Raw genomic sequence first — 18,845 nt, forward strand, 5'->3', positions numbered from 1 at the left:
CCAAAAGTTTTGAGAATGGCACAAGTATTGGTTTTCACAAAGTTTGCTGTTTCAATGTTTGTAGATCTTTTTGTCAGTGGTTTCTATGGTAAACTGAAGTATAATTCCAAGCATTACATAAGTGTCACAGTCTTTTATTGACAATTATATTAAGTTTATGCAAAGAGTCAATATTTGCTTGTCCTTTTTCCAAGATCTCTGCAGTTCGCCCTGACATCAGTTTCTGGGCCGAATCTTGACTGATGGCAGCCCATTCTTGCATAATCGTTGCTTGGAGTTTGTCAGAATGTGTGGGTTTTTGTTTGTCCACCCACCTCTTGAGGATTGACCACAAGTTCTCAATGGGATTAAGGTCGGGAGAGTTTCCTGGCCATGGACCCAAAATGTCCACGTTTTGTTCCCCGAGCCACTTAGTCATCACTTTTGCCTTATGAACGATGCTCCATCATGCTGAAAAAAGGCATTGTTCATCACCAAAATGTTCTTGGATGGTTGGGAGAAGTTGCTCACGGGGGATGTTTTGGTATTATTCTTTATTCATGGCTGTGTTCTTAGGAAAAGTTGTGAGTGAGCCTACTCCCTTGGCTGAGAAGCAACCCCACACATGAATGGTCTCAGGATGCTTTACTGTTGGCATGACACAGGACTGATGGTAGCGCTAATCTTTTCTTCTTCAGACAATCTTTTTTCCGGATGCCACAAACAATCATAAAGAGGATTCATCAGAGAAAATGACTTTACCCCAGTCCCTGTTCCTTTTGCAGACGGTCTTGGTGCTTCTTGGGCTTTCTTGGTTACCCTGAAACCTTCTTCACAACAATCGAACCTTTCTCCTCGTTCTTGATGATCCAATAAATGGTTGATTTAGGTGCAATTTTACTAACAACAATATCATTGCCTGTGAAGCCCTTTTTGTTTTTTTGCAAAGCAATGGTGACTGCACATGTTTTCTTGTAGGTAGCCATGGTTAACAAAGAAAGAACAATGATTTCAGGCACAATCCACCTTTTAAAGCATCTAGTCTGCTATTCTAACTCTATCAGCATGACAGAATGAATCTCCAGCCTTGCCCTCGTTAACTCTCTCACCTGTGTTAACGAGAGAATCACTGAAATGATGTCAGCAGGTCCTATTGTGGCAGGACTGAAATGCAGTGGAAATGGGTTTTTGGGGATTAAGTCATTTTCACGGCAAAGAGGGAATTTGCAATTCATCTGATCACTCTTTATAACATTCTGGAGTACGATTTGCAAATTGGCATCATAAAAACTGAGGCAACAGACCTTGTGAAGATTAATGTTTGTGTGATTCTCAAAATTTTTGGCCACGGCTGTACTTGTACGCGCGCAATGGCCAACAAAGGATTATTACTTAGCACTCACTTTTGTCCAAAGTGACATACTAATGAGGCAAATGGGTCACCCCACACCTCCAGGGTTGGAGGTTTGAATTTCACGCCCTGTCTGTATGTGAAGTATACATATTACTACTGTTTTGTGTTGGTTTTTTCCTGCAATTAAAATAAACATGCAGTTAACTGAACTGGTGCAATGAACTGGCATCTTATCCAGGGTGTTACTGTGCTTTATGCCCTTTGCTGCCTAAGACTGACCCCCTGTATCAGAGAAATGGTTGAGCGATGGATGGCTGACCTCTCAAATGAAAACTGAACATATTATATGAATTATATGAAGGGAAGAACACATCTACTTCATTAAGAGTCCCTATAAGGATATGAATACAAATGTGTGTGTGTGTGTGTGTGTTGATTATGCTTATAGTACATTACATTGTGGGGACCAAATGTTCCCCAAAATGTAATTAAAAACCTGATATTTTGACGTTGTGGGAACTATTTTTCAGCTATCCATGAAGATCTGTGAATGCAGTTAAAAACAAAAAATGCCAAAAGTCTCATATTTTGTTTGGTTACTTATGGTTAAGAGTAGGGCTGGGTAGGGGTTAAGGTCCTCATTGTTGGGATTAGGGTTTTGCCCATAGATTGAATAAAGAGTCCCCACAAAGACATAATTAGAAACCTGTGTGTGTGTGTGTGCGTGCGTGTGGGTGTGGAGTTTACACGTTCTACCGATGTTGTGTGGGTTTTTGTTTAACATAAAAAATAATTAAATCCTATCGCCACCCTCAACAGGAAAAGCAGTGGGAAGATGAGGTAAGTTGTGGTGGAACTATATCATACTGCATATTTTAAGTCCATAGAAAATCTGACTCAATTAAGTCTGATGTCAGATGCAAGTAAAAAGGAATTTACATTTCCAGCAAGTTTTCATACTGTTTTTTATATAATGATTTCTCTTATCCAGCAATTAGTATTCTTGAAGTAATGATCTAAGGGAAATTTGAAATAAGAGAATTCCTCCTATTTGAGTTACAACTAACTACATAATAGCTGACATAATGACATTCAAGAGCAATATATTTTTAACAAGAACATTTGTTACCTTTAAATGTCAATAGATGATGGACTGATTCTGCATTGTCTCGTATTTGACAGCGATTAATCGTGATTAATTAGACATTATAAACGAAAAACGGTTTGTTATGTATGGAAATGGACGCTTATTTTTTGTGTTTTTTTTTTTTTTTTTTGGGGGGGGGGGGGGAATATGCACATGTAAAACGCGCGATTCACCACTAGATGTCTCTGTTTGTCTAGTTTGTAAATGATTCCTTAAGAATCTCGATGACAGGTTAACAGCCCAGAAGCGGTGACACGGACCCGCAGTGGTCAGCATGTCTTTACGTAGTTTGCATGTCCTCTCCGTGGGGTGTTTCCTGCTCCCCTCCATGCGCCCCCCCCCCCCCCCGCCACACACACACACACACACACACACACACACACACACACACACACACTGGCCAAATGGGTGTAGATGGATTCTATCCTTGATATAGTGTGTGATTTTGGCAGGCATGACCACGAACAGGTATTCATGAATAACTGATAAATAAGTATGTTTTACAAACAAATTACCTTGTGATCACAAGGATGTTTGCTCTAATTTTTAGGTCTTATTTAAAATATACAAGAAGAAATAATACCAGTGTATCAATTTCAAATGCCTCAAGGCTTAAGCTATTCAAATGAACATGACATATATATCACCATATATATCACCACGAAATGAAATTACCATTATGGCAGAAGACAGCATTAGATTAGAACAAGACCACATGTAGACCATAGACATAGACAACACTGGACCCATTTATAGAACATGTCTGCAGAGGCTCATTTCCGTAATGAGCGGATGTAGAGATAAGTTTCATTCTGATTGAGCCCATCATTCTGTCGGTGTTGTGCAGTCATTCTGCAGATATGCAATTATTGGCTGTCACCCCTAAAACAGCTTTGCAACCGAAAGCTGAGTGACTATCACAAGCTTCGCATTAAACAACGCGAGTGTCTGGCTGTAGCTAAGCAGGACAGCTTTTCAGATCTCTTCCCCATGGGTCTGCTCGTGCAACATACAAAACACTAAACACCTATTTAGCTGCGGTGCATTTAGGACCTGTTCTTGCATTGTGCTCGTCTGTTGGTTTACCAGTATTATCAATCTCTATTTGAGAGAAGCTCTTTAAACATGTGTACACTGGACAGAATGTGTCCTTTAAATATGATTTATAGTGTAGATGTGTATGTGCCAAGCATTGAACCTATACATAAACAATATTTTCTATTGATTTACACACCTCACATTAATTTGATATTATGCATTCCTGACGATTTTAACACTGGCTTCAGAGTCTAACACCGTTTATTACATTTCGGACATCATGGCTGAGTCATGTGATTATTTTGACTGTGAGTGTTAAAATGCAGGACAGTGATTCAGCCTTTGCAGTGCATCAGTCGTTTTTTTTTGTAGGTGGTTGTGGTGACATAAAGCCTACACATTTAGTCATAGAATGACACCAGTAGCACAGAAGCAAAGAGGCTATAACCTGATTTTTAATACACCTTCTGGATTAACTGTGAAATCGATTGATTACTTTCACATTCTGTCTTTCCCATGCATCTTCCAGAAGATGGCACAAGGCTGGCATTCACCCTGGGCAGGATGCCTTTCCATCACCCATTATAATAGTGCAAATGGACAGCAGCAGAAGGGAGGTGTGAAGACAAGCAAGGCTGCTGTAGGGCTTATGTCCAGCCAGTAACTAACGTTATTAATAACTGCTGTGGTCGAATTTGCCAGTGATAGGACAGCAAGTGTGGAGGCTTAAGCTATTCATTAATTATAGGAGCTCAACCCTAGATTCATGTACTGCATATTTTAAAATACTCATAAGCAAAGTGAACACTAAGGATTGCTGATGGTTAATAACTTCAGTGAAAAACAACTGGAACCTGCAAAAGACATGTATTGCTTGGCCTTGCGCTGACATTTATTGGAAATGGCAAGTTAAAATCAAATAATCTGGTGTGATCAACTTCCAGACATTTTACCAAGAACTCAGTGAGTCAAATGTGCTGAGCCTGTCTGAGGGCACGGCAATGCTGCAGAGATAGTCATAGATGAAGAAAAAAAAATACTAGCCAATATAAAACCAAGATGCACCAAGAAATTTAAATATGATATAACTGAAGAAAATCTGGAGAAAATGAGATGTTGATGAGTGTATACATATACATACATTTTTATTAAGTAGACTGCCAGGAGAAAAAATGCAGATGCCTCATGATACTCGTTTTGAATATAAACATAATTTTAGCAATCTAATCTGTAAATCTTCACAAAGTCTGATAAGAGCTTTTCTTTTGAGGTTTGACATCTCATTATCTTAAGTAGCTACAGTTTGTTTACAAATACATCCTTGCAGCAGAAACTTTCAGACAACCAAATGCCGGTTCCAAACACCAGGAATAATAGCATGAGAGCTTCAGAAGAGTGTTAAAAAAACAATGAATAAGTGAGCAAGTTGTTCAGTCCGGGCTTGAGCTGACAGGAGTATCACTGGCTTAGTGAAAGGTGATTTTTAAAAGTGATACTTATTCATCTGTATGTGCCGGCCAATGAGCTAAGATTAACTGTTGTTGGATAGATTTGACTGAGACAGAGCAACAAAATTGTGAGGTAGTACTCCTATTAGATTTTCAACCCACAAAATTATGGATGGCATGGGACAGTATTCCCATAAACATTGTTATAGTGTAACAGGAAATTAAAACCACTATTTTTCTTAGAACGCTCTATTCAGTGACTTCAGAACAACCATTAGCAATATTCACATAGGCATTAATAGGGCAGATCAGTTAATCCTGTCTATAATTTGGATTTACAGCTCTCTTATGCTCGTATTTCTGGCAGTGAGATAATATTTCAGAAGCATAATGCTGCAGGAGCTATATATAATTCGTGATCCAGCCTGGCCTCAGCGAGGAGCTGAGCACAAAAGCTCACCCAGGATCCAAATGTCACAGGCAGTCCCTATTTAAGGTCTAGAACTGAGTCACCGACTCATGTATAAAAGTGTATATGTTCTGGCAGCTGAACAAACTAAAAGAAACTAAACAAATGTTTTCTCTCTGGCTGTTCCTTTACGCAATGAACCCGCGAGACGGCACCAACATTCATCTGAAGTGCAGTTTGCAATATACAACATCATATTAAATATTCATTTTATGTAAATACCGTCATTTTTCATTCACAATAATGTTTAGCCATAAAACATATTTCGCTTGTGATGCCTACATCGACATGCTGACTTGTTTTCTTTTGGCTCACAAATTGTTTTAGAAGCGTATATGGATGCTGGGCTGTTGGAATAAACAAAGCAAATTCACAAAGTTTATCGTGAGGAATTGCCCAGTCCTTATATTTGTGCGCATGCTTACTTTAATTGGTATCCTGTGCCTTGTACGATTTCCAGCATTTTTCTCAAGAAGGACACGCCAGTTTCTTTGCGGTGCTTTCTGCTCTCGTGCGACGGCACCAATAAATGGAAAAAGCAGTTAGTAATCAACATCCACTGATTACTCTCTTTTAAACATACATTCACTTCCCTCTATCATATAGGTCTTTGTAAAAGACAGTCAGACAGGTGCGAAACAAATGAATTTATTTAGCAAGCACACCTCTTCTGATTGTAAATACACGGGATTGGGTTCAGCTGCCTCTATGGGACGGGTGACATGTGTTACTGTATTCTGTTTCTTCGCCTACTTGACTACTGTGATGGCTGCACTGAAATAGCATGCGCGGTAACGGGAGCACCAGCCGTTATTTCAGCTGTTAAGGGATTTCAGGCAGGACCAGCCATCCATCCAGCCATTTTCTGAAGCCTCATGTGCTATTCAGGGTGGCAGAGCCTATCCTGGAGGCTATGGGTGAAAGGCAGGGAAAAAAACCCAGGATGGGGCACCAACACATCACAGGGCACGTTTGCACACTACTCACTCACGCAAGCATATCTATGGGCAATTTGGAAACTCCAGTCAGCTACAGCTTGTTTTTGGACTGGGGGGGGGGGGGGGGGGGGACAGAGCACCTAGAGGAAACCCCATGATAACACAGGGAGAACATGCAAACTCCACACAACAGAGATTTGAACCCAGGTTCCACCACACCACCGCCCCCCCAAGACCCCCCAGCCTTACCAAATTCAGCTTATACGACAGTGGTGGGGAACTTTCTTATACGTCACATCGAAACACAGTCACCTGCTCCGCCACAACAGTGATGCACACAACGCCAACAGAACTCCCAGGCGGATCCCTGATGGGTACCTGTAATACTTCGCCAGTGACATAGTTTCCACATAAACAATTCTTCCAGTGTGTGTAGAACAGGCTTTCCAATTATGTCAGTCCTCTCCTGTTCCTGTTGCTTCATACATGTTTATGTAGATATACCACAAATGCATAATTAAGTACTTATTTTTTCGCCAAGAACAACAAGGGGGGCAGAGGATCTTTCTTTTTATTTAATATTACGTGTCTAACCCTGAATCTGTCCAAACTCTGACAACAGAAGACGTTGATGTTAAAACATTTAATGAGAAAATGCTTAAGCTATAAGCCACAAGACAAAATCATAAACAGTAAAGATCGTTTGCCCTTTATGAAGGGACAGAAATGTCACCAAATCAAACACATAGATAGGTGAGGTGAATAACATCAAAAACAATTTACTGGTACATTAAATCTAACCCTTCTTCAATAGCTGTGTATTTTTCTATGAAATGAAATTGAAGGACATGTCGAGAAACTTCATTTTACTTATAATAATTATGTAGTTAACACAGATTTTGGATGATAAAGAATGGCTAGTTGTGGAAAAAGAACCATGAACCACAATGATATGGCATTTTTTTTTTTTTTTTTTGGTAGTTTAATTCAACAAAAGATACTGTCTTTGATCATGCTACCAAAGGTGTCAATAGGTGACTTTTATTACAGCATTTGACACAAGCACTTGCTCTAAGTCCTTAGTAGCTGAGGAAAATCTCTTTCATGTCTGCCCCTAAGATAACATGTCCAGAGAAATTCCGTAAAGCAGGAATTACGATATTGAGGTACTGTGAATGAATCACTTTTGTTGATGCATGTAAACATCGTTTTTCTTGAGTAGTGTCCTTTGCATTTTTTTTCCTCTGCAAAAAGTGCTGTTGGCTAAATGTTAATTGAACATCGTTTAAGTTCATGAAATACAGATTTTTTTTTAAGTTGACTGAAGTGGTACATGCTTCCAATACAAATGAATTATTGTAACATTGGGTTTTAAAAAAGGACATAAATGAAACCATTTATTAGAAAACAATCCTTCCAATTACTTATCTCTAAACTAGTTTAATGAAGACAGTATTGGTACTCTTTGCAAAATAGAAAATTTTCCAAAAATAAATACTGTACATATCATACAGAAAAAAATATGAATTTACTCTTCTTACATTAGCATGCTTTGCTACTAAATACAAGTCAGCTGTAGACCTTTATATAGCTCTGTTAATTTCTGAACTGAGATCAGCTTCATATAAACTCTTTTCAAAGTGGGAATTGTACTTATATATTTGGAATTCTATAATACAAAATCAATTTATAATATGAGAACAAACAATTTAAATCTACGGTTTTATTGAAAAGGTACATTTACAGGTAGATGTCTTTTTGTGTTGTACATACATATTAAACACTAAACAGTTATCCTACATTTAAATGAATGACTCTTTGTAATTCTTAGTATGGATGTTTTTAAGGTTCTAAAAATACAAATCACTGTATCTAAGCACTTTATCTCTGCCCCCATACAATACAATTCTTTTAACTTGCACAGTAAACATTAAACACACTAAAATGAATATAAATATCTAATGATCTGTACATTATTGCGCTGTGGGGCTGCAAGGTAACGTGCTATTGTTACACTATTGCAAAGTAATGAAAGGCCAATGAATTCCCTGCCAAAAAACAGGCAGGTAAGATAATGGATAATTGCCATATGTTACCTTTTTTCTTTAACTTTAACTGCAGTTACCAGTCCAACCCACTGAGAATTTGAACTGTAACCTCCTTCAAAAGCATATGCTGAAAATACTTTTACTGAGACATGATTTATTATGGCTATCTGGGAGTTGTTCTCTTCTGAGGTGTTTGTGCAGAGAAAAACATAGAATCAGTAGGCAATAAATAAAACGAAATATAGCTCATTAACTACAACAATACACAACAGCACTTAGGCCCAAACAGCATTATACAATCCCTGACAACATCATGATGTGATTGAATTTTGCACACTGTCCTATGAGATGGTGGCAAACCACATTACATGGGTAGGTGAAGCTGTCACTTGTCATTGAATCGGAAGACGGTGGAACTTCAAGTCATTCAGGAAGCAGTTTGATGTTCTTCATTCCTAATGTATCACATGTACAAGCCCTCGGTCGATCCAATTTGGTTCAGTCGCTTGGACAACACCGTTGAGGGAAAATAAGCTAAATCAACACACTGTCGTCTGAAGCACTCCCAGTCCTGTCAAGTCATGGAAGAATCCATGTTGCTCTGGGTGCAGCTGGGACCTCCACTGCATGACGTACGGCACTGAAGAGGCCCTTCTGGAATGGTCGCTCAGCCTGAGGAGGTTCGGCCTCCACTCTAGTGTGGGTGAAGGGATTAATAAGGAGCAAATAGGATGGAACCCGCCGCTGGTCGAATGGGTCCAGGGGCGGCTCGGAGGAAGGAGGCTGGAAGAGCAGCCGCCTGGAAGAGGGAGGTGTTGGGTCGCGGGTGCAGGGAGATGGAGGGCACCGTCGTGGCGGAGAACGGGGCCGAAATGAAAGCTGGCGACAGTGGCTTCACCAGGTCTTTTTGGAATGCGAGTTTGGCCTGAGGGTAGAAGGGCAGGTTTATGAGTAAATATTCAAAAGAACCGTGAATAGAAAAAACTGTTTACATTCGAAAGCTGCCACTGAGACTTTATTTTTGTCTGAGAGCCTTAAAAAGACATCAACCCATTTGAACTTTCAAAAGAATAGCATTTCTTTAATGTGACGCACTCTTCACTAGAAATGTAAAACCACTGGGTTACTGTCACAAGAAATAGGTTCAGCTAGATTTAGTCAGGCTGTTATATAAAGATTAATCATCCAATAGTCGGACCAGATGATGTTAAAATTCATAGGAAGACTTCATTTAAGCCTCCAACCTCACATATAAAAAAGCCACTAAGGAAATAAATATTAGATGGTTCGAGCATTAATCTAAGGCATATTGGCGCAGAGAGACATGGAAGTGAAGCAAAAGAATTCTTACTGCCAAGGTGTTGGTGCTACGTTGCTGCTTGTTATAGGGGCTGTACTTGGGCTTTATGGGTTTCCCAGCCACCCTGTCTTTGTGTCTTCTGCTAGAAATGTGCTGCAAAGACAGCAGACCATCACTCATTCCGAGAAGCATTTATGACCCATAATAATGTTATAACCCACTGACATAGCAAGCAAGTGCTGTGGGTTGGCATGTGCTACGGCGTTAGCGTAGCGGGCGTCACCTGCTTAAGCTGAATCTCCGAGTTGACGTGGACATCGCAGATCTCGCAGTGGAACGTTTTGTTTTGAAGCCCAGACCCCTTCGTCACAGCAGCCTGGACCTTCAGCTTGGAGCCCGGTCTGGGATAAGCCTTAATGGGGCCGGCTCCGTTTCTGGCTTCAAGCATGGTCTTGTGCTTCGAACCTTCCGGGACGAAAACAAAGTATCCGCAGATGCCTACATTTAATTAGGAGTGCAGCCACTGTCGCAATGGCACTGCGAGTCATTGAAACACATTAAAGCCATCCCCAGTTAAAAGCACACATATACAAAGACACTTTTTTTAAGTACTTCAAATTGAGGTTGCTATGGCCATTAATACTACAGTATATGCAAATAATATAGAGTAAATAATTTAGTACTGTTGTTTTTACTACCCTTATTTTATTAATTCATAAGTATCTATCCATTTCCTAGCCCCTTATCCCGGCCAGGGTCCTGGACCCTATCCCAGACGGCACACGGCACAAGCCTTGGGTGCACCGTGGGATTCCAGTGCAATGGGAGACACACACACACACACACTCACAACTTGATATATCAGCTACTGTGCAGACTTAACCTAAAACAATGCAATGAGACACCCTTACACCACAGATAGCCAAATATGTCAGTGCTAACGATAGAAACAAATCTTGTTTTATATTAACAATTAACAATGATGTTATTTAACCAGCTACCTACCTAACAGCATTAAGCTGTTAAAATTAGTAATCTGTCCAAAGGACCATCATGAAAACAAATGTTAACTACTACCAGCATAAATACTAGTTATATTACTTCATAAAATATCTTTTCATTGGTAAGTTACTGTAGATGTCAAACATTATCAGTGGACAGAGGAGAATGAGGTTGTTCTACCTATATTCACAATAAAAGGGACAATCGTTAAGTTGTGTACATACATGGTTTTCATTGGCCGACGATATTACACTTATATATATATTACATTTGTAAAAATGTTACACTATAAAGTGTATCACCTACATTTGATATTTTATCCAAAAGTCTGAGTGAAAACGGTGTTGAGAGACTTCAGTGGCCCCCTGCAGAAATGACAGGGAAGCCCCGCGGGGAATGACAAAAGCACCTGAGTTGTGAGCCTCCAGCTGGGAGAGCGAGTTGACGGCCACTTTGCATAGCGAACAGTAAAGAAGCTTCTTGGCCTTTTCCTCCTCAGACTCATCGGTGGCTGCAGGCGTCTGCGCCGGCGTCTCGACAGGGGGGAGGGCAGCCACAGGCTCCGGCGCAGGCTTGCAGAGGCTGAGCACCGGGACCGCGCCAGCAGCGGGGGCAAAAGGTTTAGGAAGAGTGGCGGCTTTAGGCACAGTGGGGGTCGCCTCGTTATTTTCTGGGGGAGGGGGGATACAAGCTGACAATTAGTACAGTAATTGTATTTTCGTAGATTACGGGCAACACTCATACGCACAAAAATCTTCTGACGCATTTTTTCATTAAACGCCATTTGCGTAACCTCCTCCCCGACCCCCTCTGTCCCTGAGAGTGGTTCCACCGCACGACTGTCCCCCTTTCCCCACTCTGACCCTGTCACCTTGTGACTCTGCATCTGCACGCTGTACAAACCATCGCAACGTCCCTCTGAGAGGGAACACTGCTGATTTCAGCAATGTCATCCGCAGTTCATGACACACTCTATGTGGATAGCCAGCCAAAATCGGCTTCTCCGGCGTAACGCGCGCTAAGCACTGATAAGCATCAGTAGACAGTCCTTTCTTTTCCTTTTTTTTTTCATCCGCATTTGACTTCTGAATTAATCATTTCCCGTTCTTTTACTGATGGCACCCCACCGGATAGCTGCGTGACACGGAGAGTACAGGAGAGCTGACTCGCCTCCCGTGAGCGACTGTGTTTACACTGTAGGTGCTGACGGTGCCCGCAGAGCTGCATATTTTCAATTTTATGCTTCAGACTCTTGACGCTTGCATGCGTCTTCCTACAATAACGTTCACCAAATTGAGAACAGAAAAAAAGAAAGAACTGGTTTTCATTGGCCAGTCTTACTCTGTCGAAAACAAATCCATTAATCCGAGCTTATACCATGGTTGCTAGTTTTGGGAAGGACAGTCAGTGTAAATTCACAGAGCTTGCTGGATTTGTGAATAATGGAGAGTGCTGTTTAAGAAGTAAAAGCACCATTATATAAAGCAGAGAAGTTTAATTTAATTTTCAGCAGTTTCACTTTTTCAAGTTTCTCACCACAAATTAAATTCTACTTCATCCTCTCCTACTAGGATTTATTTTTTTTTGCTAAAAATTACAGATGTTGTGCTAGAAGCGTCCATTTGGGCCTAAATAAACCCAGGAAGAGCACAGCGGGCACCTGGCGGCATGGCGTGCATCACCATGACATTAATCCTCTGTGATCTACGAGGGGATATCAAATATTAATGAGGCCCTTGGTTGTGCTGAACTGTCATCTGAGGAACTTTCTTGTGCATGATAAGAGTTGTGAAATCAGTTAACCACTCTGTGGGGGATCTGGACCCCGTGCCTCCTATGGCAGAGGGTTCAGCTTTGAAGAGCATGCACATACGGCGTGTATGTACCATTTTCAACATTTTTCTTGACCTTCTGCAGGGGAAGGTCAAGAATTTTTGCGTTACTTAAGTGAAGCGCCAGAGCTGGGACCTCAAAATTATACACACAAATGAAATGCGTAAGGGAAGAACATTATTAGTTCAGTAATATAGAAAGACAAACAGAGAGAAAAATATCATGTAAGGGAAAATTAAGAACTTCACAATATACATATTTATATAATAATGGTGTTGCTGGGAGCTGAAACAGTTCACGCAGCATAGAGACTATCCCGTGCTGTCTGACCTTAAGAGAAAATGATTCTTTTTGAAGTGCTGAGGCTCTGATACAGATGTGGCCAAGATGAATAGCACTGTCGCTATGACCTTCCCTATCGCTCGACTCGTACCTCTCTCCACTTACACACGAGCGTCCATCATGCCTCACAGTCATGGGTTTCAGAAACCCTTAACACACATCAAGTAGGACTGAAATCTGAAATGACCACCCAGGCCGGTGACACAAAAGGGATTTAATTCCACCGAGAGTGATCTGATTACAGATATGTCAGGCCAAACCCCTCACCTACGCTCGAGGAAAGGCGGGCCGCGCCGTGAAAGGGGGCTTGAACAATGCACACTTACCTCATCTCACGAGAATGAGCTATAAGAGGATGGTGATGTGGTTTCAAACACCCCTGAGCATTAAATCCAAATGAGCAAGATGCTCTCATCTCACAGGAGCCTTTGAATAAGTAATCCCCCCTAGCGGGACCGAGGCATTATTCAGGAGCAGGGGAGTAACAAAGGAAAACAGAGTGTGTGTGCATGCAGCAGCCCATGGATGTGCACACACATACACACGCACGCAAGCCAGTGACAAAGATCAATGACACTAACGAAAAAATAAATAAAGAAGCAGCTCAGAGCATGCACATCACTCACAGGAGACACGGTGGACGAGAACAAAAGGAGCTATTAACCTGGTTGGTCAGGGTTGTTGGCAGTGCCTGCCGCGGAGCTGGTGATTGTCTTTGCCTTGTCCCTGGAAGAAGCATTTTTCTGCTTATTTTTCGTAGACTCCTGTGCTTTGAGCTTCTTGGCATGTTTGCTGCCTTTGTAGTGTGCCTCGGCCTGGCTCTACAAAGGAGAACAAATGAACTATGCGATCAGGCTCATTTCTAGCAGGGAATCTCCTCGTGGCCCAAACACTCAAGGAAAAGACACAGCTTTTAATAGTAGGCACCGTTTTCAAAGGGAATGGGAGGGGGAACTTCAAATATTTGCACATGATTGACGAGCGTGATTCAGTTGTCTGCTCTAAAGTTCTGCAATGTTCTGTCAGCTACAGGGAAAACTATTTGAATTTTGGGAATATTAACATGTGAAACGTGTGTCCATATTGTTATAATATTTACATTTTAATAAAACTGCATGTGAAAAAAAAAATAGAGCATTTATTATGAGGCAGCAGTGTTTAGAGTGGTTACTACTGAGTACACGCTTAAACGTTTTAAACCAAAAGAAGAAGACCAGAAGCAATTTTATAGTAAGTACAGAATGTTTGTTATGATATCACTGTAACAGGAAATGAAATGAGAATACTGATACTGTTTGAAAGTAATCATGGTTAGGTGTCCACGGGAATAGAAATTGCTAATGCTATAATGAATTCAAAAATATTCCTCATTGCCCAAATGAATTTCAGCATGTAAGAAGTCCTACTGGTTTATTAAATTGAGGTCTCTTGTGTGCATAATAAATCAAATCACAACTATTGCATACCACAATTCAGTGTTTAGGAGTTAATCTGGGAAATATGGCACCTTATAGAAAAGCAAAATAAAGACTTACATATAAAAAAAGCATTGGACTAGAAATAAAATTAAGTAAATAATATGTAAAACGGTGAAGTTGTTAAGGGTGTGTTCATCTGTTGGTGTGTAATCTGCTAAAGGACAGTGTATAAAGGCTAATGTTCGTCATCAGACAGCCAATTGCCTTTTATAAACTGTCGACATACAGTAGGTGCCTCTATTGAAAGAAACATATTAACTTCCACAGTTAATATATCTTTTTAAATAAAAACAAAACAATAGTAACTCAAGCATGCAAGTAATGTAATGGTAAGGTGTAAGGAAAGAACAGTGCATGTAGGTCTTTTTATGTTATGCATTACTGTTTATCAGAAGCAGAGGACGAGGAGACAGGGACACTGCAGAGACTGTCCACTGCCCGCTTGCTGAAGTGAAGTGGACCGTGAACACACTGGCGGTACACAGCCACAGTGCACATCACAGAGAGCACAAAGCTAGGACTGCGGTTTCTCTGCCGCTACCAAGCCAACAACTGTCACCATCATTCGCTGTCACTCATGTGACCACAACCAAACTGGGCACACTCATTCAGACGAGGAGGCTAGAGTCGACTAAAATCAAAAACCAGCTGTGAGTTTTTCCTGTTTTTATCAGTCACAGACGGCTGTGTGGCTGTGCAGGTCCGCACTCATATCCAAAACTGACTATTTCTGTTTTAAGTAGCTCATTATATTTTGTCATGGATGATTGTGAGGAAGTTCTGAAGTGTCTGAGTAACTAGTCTTATGGCTCGGAGTTCATTTTCAGGTCTGTGACCGTGCACCGGTAAGGAGAATTCAACGTGACCAGCATTTCTACGACAGCTTCTCTCCCAAGCTCACTGTAACGCCTGCTTGCTGGCGGCATGGGAAGATCTGTGCCTATTACTGCATGGTTTTTTGTGTAACCTGCAGTGTGCAAAACAGCTATCGTTTCAAAGACAGCAGGACAGAACTGACAACAAACATCAAACCACGTGAGAGTGATAGGAAAAAAAAACAACATCTCATTTTCAAGTGCTCATTGCATCAAGCCATGGAAGGTGATGTGTTACATTTGATAAATTACAGAAATTCTTAGTTCGGCAGTCAAAACATTTCAGGCTCTATTTCCTACAGCTTGGCATATTACGTAAAAATGTTACCTTTGACTGTCAGTATTTGCAAACCGAAAGACTTGCATACAATTTCAGCACAGCTTTTATTGTCCCACAGTATTGCTTACATTATTTGCAATAGCCATCAAAAGTAAAAATATCTGCAGCTATTACACATGGGCTAACTTGAACAGATCATTCTTAGTGAATTCCATTACAGAAACCACAGTCCTATATTCAAGCCTACATGAACACCAGTGCAGGCATTTTTCAGCATTAAAATCTAAAATCACTGGCATGTGTGCATCTTTTCCAGAGTGGCGTATGACTTTGGCAGACTGGCGATGAGATGCGTAGACGTTTTATTTTTTTTTTTTCCCGATCACATGGATGAATCAGCAATTATACAACACAAATGTCAACTGCCAAAACTATAAGCCTTTCTATCAGTTTTTCTTTTCAGTGTTTGATTCCCGTAGTTTCATCACTGAAAGAAAGCTGCCTTTCAAACCCATTTCAATCAAAATGTTGCACACAGTTAGATGTTGTTTTGTTCCCTGAGCCATGATTCTGGAACTTTTGGATAATTTTCAAAAAGCACTATGATGCAATGAATTCCAAGCCGTGCAATTGCATTTAATTTTATGACGTAGGTTCTACTTCCTGCCTTCTACTGTTGCCGCGTTCGTTATCATTGCTCCAGAGAATAATGTTCAAAATCAAGTTTAAATTGGTTTAGTTTTACAGGACTGAAGCTAGAAGCCTGTAGATGCCAATTATTTATCTGCATATTTGGATGGATATTAGTGTCAGCATTATTTCTGCAAGTCTGTTTCTACCAATGATGGGCTCACAGCAGACTTAATATAAGGAATTAATGGCCAGGCCATTTGATTTTTTTACCAAAGCTACCAAAGCTAAACATGCATATGTTATTTACAAAAAAAAAATTATATTTCTTAATCCATGAATTCGAATGTACACAGTAATATGGATATACACACTGATGGATCATCTGATCACCTTTTCTGCTGACTGTGAAACATTATTCTAGTTTTTATTAAAATTCAGTTCTTCAGATTCATTCCTCTTTCGGCAGTGGCTTCAACCATGCAGATACACCATGAATGCCAGATTCATGTAGCCATTGTATTTAAAAATCAAGGAAAATGCTGGCCTCCTACATAATGTTACCTCACAGTGCTGAAATGTTCTTACATCTTCATCCAGACATGGTAGGACCCTGAAAATCAGACCTCAACATCATTCTGTAGTTCAGGTGTGGCCTTTAGTCTCAGAGCTTTATCTTCCACAGATACGTTCTACTAGAAACTGAACGTTGCACCCTGGAATGAAACTCTCACTTCTGAATTAATCATACCTCATTATAATTAATTGGAAACGTTAACACTGAACAATGACATCACTGTTCACCCCCCCCCCCCACACACACACACACAAACAGACATATCTTGTTACCTTTCAATCTCGTAATGACTTAGCAATGATAGTATCGCAAATGCCGCACACTAAAATGCTAGACAATATCACTAGACAATATCCTTTACTGTAAGCGACTGAAGTCCTGAAAAATTCTTTTAGGGACACAGTATGAACCCCTCGGCAAAGCTACAGAGGATCCTGTGTGTTAACTACATCTTGCAGGCAAGAGGATAATGAAACTTTAATGAAGGAAGCAGATCGAATATGGGCCCTCGTATCTGCCATCTAGTCTTAATTTCACAAACATAATTTAGGGCTTGTAGCTTTTGGACAGTAGCCATGCCTTCCGCAACCTCTTATTTCAGAGAGATCAACTACCGGAAGACCATGTGATATCAAAGTGCACGGTGGCTGGATGCTGCTGGTGAGTTTTTGACCCATATATTTCACTTCCTTGTTTGTTTCTCCGCCCAAAGTGGATCACGCCTCCAAAAAGGCATAAAGTGTGTCAGAGGAAAATGACCGATTTTCAATGTCACTTTATCAGAGCCCCCATGATCTCAATAACTCCCTGGAATTAACGTTACCGGCGGGGCTGGGGGCTCTGGTGTGGTTTAGTGTCACCGTAAACTTGGCAGGTCCCTGGGACGGCTAAATGTAGCCATAACACCGAGGTGCTGGGGTGGAGATGACACTTTGGTGTCATCTGTTCACCCCTGTCAGGCAAGTCACACTCCCCTGGGCTATAATACTGCGGTTCTGCATATGCAAACTTGCTCTATGTGCATTCTGGGAAACAACCATGTACACACAAACACAAACACTTCACAAGCTATACAAATAATTTATGTTTCAGCTGAAACATCCCTCAAGGAAAAGGATATTTAAAGTTATGTGCCACAGTTAAAACAAGAGCATTTTGCCTTCTTCTCTGAGGCCTTTTCATTTAATTCCAAACCTACTATTTTTCGAGGACCACACTTGGTGTGTCCCATATATGAACCAGGTCAGATCAGTGAGAATCCCACCAAGGTTATCTGTATTTTATTAAGTGCAAATAAAGATTTATTTAACCTAGACTACTGCATACCTACAAGAATGTTCAACATCAGCTTCCTTATTTACAGAATCATACTGAAAATAAGTGCTAGGCTTAGGCACAGTTTTGAAACCTGCACTCTGCAGTGTATTTTCCTGTTAGAGTGAAGATCGTAATGATAAATAGTAACACTATGTCAAAATGATAAATGACTTTGGGCGCATGTCTGGTACATGCCTGTTTGACTGACAGTATAATTATTACACTTAAAAAGTTTCAATCTGCTAGAAATATGGGCATGTGTGTTACACGGTGAATATGAAGAACACTTCTTGGGTGTAAGCAATACAATTCTGCAAGGATTTGAGGCACACAACCTCGAAATGAGTCACTGCTAATCAGACTGGAATGTTTGTTGTAACTTAGCGCCAATCCAACCATTTTAACAAGCGCGCAGTAAAATCAGAATATAAATTTACACACAGTTGGCCGTCCTGTGAAGGTCAACAAATATTTGAACAAAGACCCTGTAGTGCAAACCCCAGCAGAATATGGAACTGGTACTCCTTCAGCCTGTGCCCTACTGGCGTTAGCACTCCACCACTGGGTGGCGCATAAATAAATAGGTTCCAGTGGCGCATGCATTTAAATGTGTTACATTTTCAATCACTTATTCTTTAACTTTCAAATAAATAAGGGAGACACTGAGAATAAAAGCAAAGGAGTGGCTAAAGTTATATTGTTATTATGTGGGCTGAAATGCAGAAATGTGAACTGAGCCGTTAGAGCACACGCTAAAGTGGCAGTATTGTACCTGTGTGCAAACCTCAAA

General features: G+C 40.6%; 1 protein-coding gene across 6 annotated transcripts in view; it reads right to left on the bottom strand.

Moving 5' to 3' along the window:
- Window positions 1–6,929: 6,929 nt before the first annotated feature.
- Window positions 6,930–18,845, bottom strand: part of znf385b (zinc finger protein 385B) — a 71,217-nt gene continuing 59,301 nt past the window's right edge. For all 6 annotated transcript variants that reach the window (XM_048979542.1, XM_048979541.1, XM_048979544.1 and 3 more), the window contains 5 exons: window positions 13,563–13,719; window positions 11,133–11,393; window positions 10,005–10,186; window positions 9,773–9,874; window positions 6,930–9,346 (listed from right to left, as the gene is read on the bottom strand). In XM_048979542.1, the coding sequence (XP_048835499.1) occupies window positions 9,134–9,346; window positions 9,773–9,874; window positions 10,005–10,186; window positions 11,133–11,393; window positions 13,563–13,719 (915 nt within the window). In that variant the 3' untranslated portion in view covers window positions 6,930–9,133. The remainder of the gene's footprint in view (window positions 9,347–9,772; window positions 9,875–10,004; window positions 10,187–11,132; window positions 11,394–13,562; window positions 13,720–18,845) is intronic.

The sequence above is a fragment of the Brienomyrus brachyistius genome, chromosome 16 (genome assembly GCF_023856365.1).
Source record: "Brienomyrus brachyistius isolate T26 chromosome 16, BBRACH_0.4, whole genome shotgun sequence".
Lineage (NCBI taxonomy): Eukaryota > Metazoa > Chordata > Actinopteri > Osteoglossiformes > Mormyridae > Brienomyrus > Brienomyrus brachyistius.